Below are 7,177 nucleotides of genomic sequence, written 5' to 3'. Positions count from 1 at the left end.
TGCTCCCACACCTTGAATGACTTAGGTCGTACTGATTTCCCTCGCCATGTGTTTCAGAACAACAGCAGGACCCACAGACCTAATTGGCTTTAGAAGGCTGTCACCAGGGCATGGAAGCTCCTACTGGGTCAAACAAGGTGTCAATTGAAAGGTCAGAGTGTAGCGGCCATCTTGACACTCTCCAATCGTAAATATTGGAATAGATCTCTTTCAATGAGCGATAGTGCGTGAGAGACTGCAAAAATTGAATTGGCGAAGGCAGAATGAAGCAACACCGAAATCAGGTTTTAACAATCACATTTTATTGATTTTATCGATTCGTTGTTGCAGCCCTAATAAACATAAACACCCCTTACACTACATCAGGGGTCTCCAAACTACGGCCCGCGGGGCGAATGCGGCCCGCCCACACATTTGGACCGGCCCTCTGAACTATGCCAGAGAAATTTTTATTTATAAAAAATTATTTTAAAAAACTGTTCACACTGATTCATATGCATAAGTAAGTAAATGATTTTATTTCAATAGCAATGAATATGAAAAAAGGTCATTACGATAGTAATAATGCTCTTTTAATAGGCTATATATCCCTTGATATGTACGGATTTATGGTGCATAATAAACTAATCTAGCATAATAAATACATTTAAAATCATAATCAAATCTCCACAATAATACTGGTAGTCACTCCGGCCCATGTCATTTTCTGTTACAGACCGACCCGGCCCCACATTAAAGAAAGGAAAAATTATCTGGCCCTTGCAGAAAAAAGTTTGGGGACCCCTGCACTACATAATCATTTGCATGAATGTGCCAGGGCATTGGCAATTTGTTTAGAATAATGAGAAATGTATTTTATGTTGTGCATAAGTGACTAAAATAAATGATGTGGCGTTTGAACAAGTACTTCAGAGATGACAGAGAATTTCAATTGTGATCTCAGAAACATAGGTAACAAAGCCACTGAGAAGACCTGTCATCACCAGCTGCATCACTGTGCCATAACTATAATTCCAGGAATCTGTGTTTGCCACCAATTTTACCATGGGCACTGAATCAGATTTGTGTTTATTCCCCAAGTGTTCACAAATAAGGAATTTACTGTGGCGGGCAGGTGCATACAGTTAACATATAATAAACATATTGAATCTTGAAGTTATATCCTTAAATATAAAATGTGAAAAACGAACAATCTGAGAGTGCAGTAGGGCTGTATGTGATAAAGTGACAGTGTCAGTTGAGGGCCTTGTTGATAAGGCTAGTTGCGGAAGGGAAGGACCTGTTCTTATGGCGTGAGGTTTTGGTCCTAGTGGAACAAAGCTTGCTGCCGGAGGGGAGTGGCTGAAACAGAGTGTGTCCAGGGTGGGAGGCGTCGGCCACAATCTTCTTTGCGTGCCTCAGGGTCCTAGAGGTGTACAGGTCCTTGAGGGAAGGCAGATCGCCGCCGATCACCTTCTCAGCAGCGCAGAGGATGCGCTGCAGTCTGCACTTGTCTTGGCGGTGGCAGCAGTGTACCAGATGATGATGATGGAAGAGGTGAGGATGGACTCAATTATGGCTGAGTAGAAGTGCACCATCATTGTCTTTGGCAGGTTGAACTTCTTCAGCTGCCACAGGAAGTACATCCTCTGTTGTGCTTTCTTGGTGAGGGACCTGATGTTCAGTTCCCACTTGAGGTCCTGGGAGCGGATAGTTCCCAGGAAGCAGAAGGACGCAACCGTGTTGACTGGATAGTCACACAGGGTGATGGGGCTGTGCACTAATAGTTCAAGTGATCTGTATTTTTGTGTTTCACTGGCATCTTAATCTCTGGCTGCATAATATTTTTGTGTTATGATGAGAAACCTCCTATAGAACTTCCTGGTCCCAGAATGTAATAACCATTTTAGTATCATCATGCATTATACAACCCAATCCATGCATTACATTGAGAATAACTGTTATTGTCAATTTTTTTTTAACCCTGACAGACATTAGGGCATTTACATGTTTATTATAGGACAAGATGGGATGATTTGACAGACTCCACCGCAGTATACGTTTTGGCTAGGGGGCTTGTTCTACACCAATTATATTGCATAATGTTGAATAGGTCTGTAGAAACAAAAACAAATTTTGATGGACTCAATGACCCTATGAATCTGTAATTGATAAAGACTTGCATGCTTACAGAAAAGCACCTTATGCACTCCAGTTCAGTAAAAGGCAGCAATGCATAGTCCCATTGTATTTGTTAGGTTTATGCTTGCTGTCAGTAGGTGTACACAGGTTAATCTAAATAATGGATATATCTACTTATAGGATTCCCCTCAACATGCAAAATATATTACACATAGTAAGCCTGTGTTAAACACAAAGCATGATTTGTCCACTTTACTAAATTCCAATGAGAGAAATGAATAGGATTTTCCTTCCTTTCCTTTTCCAGGAACCGGAAATCCAAAAATGCCACTTTCGCGGGAGATTTTGGACTACAATATGACGACAGACGCTTTAGCTCTCCCAGAAAATGCGCAAAGGCTCATGGTAGTTGAATCTTTGTGCACCTTGACTTACTGTGGTTTACATTACGGATACATTACAGCTAGTATTTAGTCTAAACTATTTACAACGATTACACAAATGGGATAGATACACTTTGACAATACAATTTGTACTGATTCGACGGGCAATAGAGGACCCAAGCAAATTATAGAAGACTGTGTCGACGATGTGGCGCAGACCAAAGGGAATGACGTTTCAAGACCACTTCTAAATCAAGAGAAGAATACATGTTTATTATTTTGAGAATTAAGGTTAGGTTGTGAAAGAAGAACAGGAAGACCAAATTATATATCAACCTCTCTGCCCTACAGTCTTTCCACCCCCTACCCCTCCTTGACTAGCGTTAGTGCTGGTGCCAGTGTACACACCCGCATTTTTCCACACGAAACTGAAGGCAGCGACGTGAAACAACGCTAGGAAGCATGAAGATTCCATTCCGAAGTATGGCTCTCTTGTCAAGTACGTTATTGGATAATCGATTATATTAAGAGTTGACATTTGACCAAATCTGTATTGTTATTTTGTTAACGCGTTAGGCTTTAGACTAACACGGTAGCATAGCTAGCTAACACAGGCTGGTTTCCTGTCTTCGATACATTACTGTGGCTGCATTGGTGTTAGCAGAACGTTCTTGAAAGCTAGTCTGTCGTTGACGTCTTTGGGGAAAGCTACATTTATCTTACTCTTTAACTACCTAAATGATGTTAGCGAAGCTGAAAGTATTCAGCTCGTTTTAGCTGGTTAGTTTATCAATATGGTATATAATGCTGTCTTGTCACATCACAGATAACGCTAGCTAAGTAGCAATGCTAGCAAGCTAGTTAGTTTCTCAACCGATTATCACGAGCTATTAGTTAGCTATTAGTTAGCTAATAAGTTAATGCGGGCTTTGATTTGGCAACCTTGTTAATGTTCAAAACTTAAGGAGTCTAGTTGGCTACTATATATTTTCTCAATTGACTTCTCACTTAATTATCCCCCCAAATGGGACCATTGCGAATGTAGTACTGTCATTACATATTATGTTTTACAATTCTGTCTTATATTTTCTCCTTTTTTTTCTTCTTCAGGATATTAACATATCGGACTAATTCCTCCCCTCTTTATTCACTCTGATCAAAATGCTTGGGCTTCAGGGAAACACCACCACTTCGAAAGTGTACAGCTGTATGGCATGTTCTGCTACATTTACCGGACTAAGATCGCTGCTTGTCCATCAGGCATCCCATGTAAATGACTTGCATCAAGACAAGCATTTGGGTTCTTCAAAGCCATCTTCTAGTGCTCAGATTGGTTCCATGGACGAATCGAACAAGAAGCACTGCATAACTCCCACACTGGAGTCTCCTGCTTGCACTCATTTTATCTGTGACTGTGGATGTGAGTTTAAAGACTTCAATCTTATGATGGAACATAAAAAGACTCATGTGTCAAAAACTGAAATGCAGCCTGGCGAAGCCACTGCTGCTGTCTGTGCAGACGGAGACTGCTGTGAGCCTCCTTTGCTCCAGCCAACCCTGAACAAATCAGCTTTCAGCAGTCTCACCATCCCTCCTTCATCCATAATGTCTAGTTCCAATTTCCCAACGATTGTCAGTGGATTTCCTACCACAGAAGTTGACTCTGGTCGGCTTATCCTCCTAGCTATACCTTCAGAAGACATATCCCCACCAAATCCAACAGAGCACGGCCAGAGTTTGTCATTTGTGGAGCCCTCTTCACAAGCCATCCAGTCTCCAGTGGAAGTCAACCATTCTGTTACCAGAAAAAATGACTGCATACCTAAAAATAAGTCCATAATGAAGATGCTGGCAACAGCCTACATGAAACGTTTCCAAACTCCTCAGCCTTCTTCCAAACACTGCAAAAGACACGTGATCCCTAAAACGGAGACAATACCAGTAGCGATAACATCAAAATCAAAGCTGTCAGCTACCCCAGGTTCATCTATTGATCAGCTTAGACGGCTGTTGTTGAAATCTAGTACCAAAACAAAAGCCAGTGTGTTTAGAAATTCCTGTAGTGAAAATATTGTAGTTCCGACTAAGTCATACTGTCCAGTTGTTGTTCTTGAGACCCGCCAAAAGCTTATTGATTTTAGCAATATGAGTGCACAGGGGAGCTATCAATGTGGCCGTTGCAGAAGAGTTTTTAAGGACTGTGATAGTTTGACTGTGCATCACGCCACACACAGGAAAGAGAAAGTGAAATGTTGTCGTCTCTGCAAACAACTGATTATCGGAAAATCGTCTCTCCCAGACAACCATACCTGCCCCATGTTATCAGACAAGGCCCTTTTTCACTCAGCAAAGAGTAAATTGCCCTTTATCAAAAGGACCTCATCATTCCATCATCAAAAGACCTACCACTTCAAGCAGCAGAGAGCCTTTCTACACTCTAATACAAGGAAGCCTTTCTATTGTCAGTTTTGCAAGCATAGTTACACCCGTAGATATAGCCTCAAAACTCACAAGTGTCTAGGGCCACAACTCTCCCATCATGCTTCAGTCCCAACCCTGGCTAAAGATACTGCACTAGGGACAAACAATGAAACGAGACATATTGTGGACATTAGGGAAAGGCCTCAAAGTCCCACTAGCATTGCTGTGGGAACTGATACTTTTCAACATATAAAGGGGGAGGTTATTACTATGGAGGTCGAATCTGGAGCTCAGCTCCCAGGTCTGGCCTGGACTGGCTGTCCCAGGAGCTTTTCACCTTTTTCCCCCAAACATCCAACAAAAAACATTGCGTCAGTAGAAATGGGAGCTTCTGCGGACGAGTGGGTAGCTAACCAGTTCAAGACTGACCAGAGGGAGGGATCAGACGATGCAGAAAAAGCAGGTTGTTCTGGCCAAGAAGAAGATGGGCAGTGGACAATTCCTCTGGATGACGAGACTGAAGTGCTGATTGAAGCAGAAGATGCTGCAATCAGTGATGTCGAGCAACAGGAACCTATGTCCTCAGATATGTCCGTGTCTCCTAAGAATCAAATGCCGTTTTTCATTAAAGATGGTGTAAAACGCTACCCCTGTAACAATTGTCTGAAGACCTATAGTCGGGGAACTACATTAAGAAAGCATCAAAAAATATGTGGTTCTCTGAGGTCATATGTCCTGCAAGGTGAATTTGGATCAGTACATCAAAAGGTCAAAGGAAAGCCTATGCATGATTGCTTTGTCTGTGGTAAGAGCTTTAACCGTAGAGATAACATGATGGCCCATAGGAGGAAATGTCAGTTAAGGCGAACAGTGGGAGGGATGGATAACAGGCAGCATAACTTCTCAGCTAGCAAGTCTCTGTCACTTCTTGGTGCCAAGAGTGAGGCGTCAGACCCAAACCAGGGAGATAACGGTTCAAACTGGGGTATCATGTCATTGCCCTCTGTGCTCCCAAGGAGAGTGACGTGCGAGTGTGGGGCCGGTTTCACCTCTCCTCAGCTTCTCCTGGAGCATCTGCAGAAACATGCACAGGAGTCTTACACTTGTCCCACGTGTGGTGAGACTCTCGGTTCCTGGGCAGACTACGAGGTCCACTTACAAGTACACATGCAGCCACACAACCAGCTATATCATGGTGTGCAACTGCAGCGCGCTCAGCCTCTGCTCTTACGGTTCCAGCAACACCCACACCATCGGCCCTCAAAGCAACCTGCCCTGAAGAAACAACCTTTTTCAGAGCAGTGCCAATCAATGCAACTTCCTGGAAATCAACTGTCTCTGTCCAAGAGTAAGCAACGTTGTATATGTATTCGATGCAACAATACCTTCAGCACTCGCAGTTCGCTGATAAAGCACCTGTCATTGAATCGGTGCAAAGGTATCCAAGGTTCTGTTGCTGTAAGGACAAATCACTGTTCCCGCTGTAATGTGGACTTCCCTAATGTTCTCAGTCTGAAGTTTCACCAGAGAAGTGGTGGGTGCAAGACAGCCTTCAAACCCATGCGCTGCCCTGTTTGTGTACGCTGGTTTGGAACAGTAGAGGGGTTGCAGAAACACTTGCTCACTCACAATCAGTCAGATTCATTTTCCTGCCTAGTCTGCCAGCGTGTCTATTCTAGCCTTAAATCGTTGAAGGACCACAGTAGGAAGGTCCATAAAATCAGGGCAGGAGACATAGTGCCAGTAACTCAAGTGACAATTTGATCTGGGTGAAAATCTATATATGACTTAACTACAGAGTAGGTTTTGATTTTAAAACTCGGAACCCTGCATAGTGCATAAAATGAAGTGTATAACACTTCATATTACTTAAAAGTAGACTCGATGTACAGTGTTTCTATTAAACCTGTAACTGTTGTGAAATGTGTTTTGAGCATGTGATTTTTTGTCAGCCTTCAACTTCAAAATAGTCAATTTTTACAGTTGTGTTCATGCACATTTCTGGAGTTGTATACAGTAGTTGGACGTAAGTATCTTGTCTGTACACAGTATATGATGTAGCTTGTCTGTGACCCTTGTTCAAATGTAAATAAAAGTGTCATTCAAAATCTACAACAGTGTAATTAGTTATTTATAATCACAGAAGATTCTGCATCTGATACCCTGCACAAACAGTGATGATATTCAAAGTGCATATTTTCCTAAATGGATAATATTAGCAGATTCGTTGGAAGGCAAACAAGTAGTAAATT

General features: G+C 42.3%; 1 protein-coding gene across 2 annotated transcripts; it reads left to right on the top strand.

Annotated features, from left to right (window-relative positions):
* The first annotated feature begins 2,495 nt into the window (after positions 1–2,495).
* On the top strand, positions 2,496–7,031 carry im:7147486 (zinc finger protein 91). 2 transcript variants are annotated; one of them, XM_062466627.1, is made up of 2 exons: positions 2,496–2,985; positions 3,615–7,031. In XM_062466627.1, exon 2 carries the CDS (start codon positions 3,666–3,668, stop codon positions 6,687–6,689), a length of 3,024 nt encoding a protein of 1,007 aa, XP_062322611.1. In that variant the 5' UTR covers positions 2,496–2,985; positions 3,615–3,665; the 3' UTR covers positions 6,690–7,031. The 2 variants fall into 2 exon arrangements, with proteins under 2 accessions (XP_062322611.1, XP_062322610.1); XM_062466626.1 differs by having other exon boundaries at positions 2,496–3,003.
* Positions 7,032–7,177: the final 146 nt, after the last annotated feature.

The sequence above is a fragment of the Osmerus eperlanus genome, chromosome 7 (assembly GCF_963692335.1).
Source record: "Osmerus eperlanus chromosome 7, fOsmEpe2.1, whole genome shotgun sequence".
NCBI classification, from domain to species: Eukaryota; Metazoa; Chordata; class Actinopteri; order Osmeriformes; family Osmeridae; genus Osmerus; species Osmerus eperlanus.
This window is presented reverse-complemented; position numbering and strand designations above follow the sequence as displayed.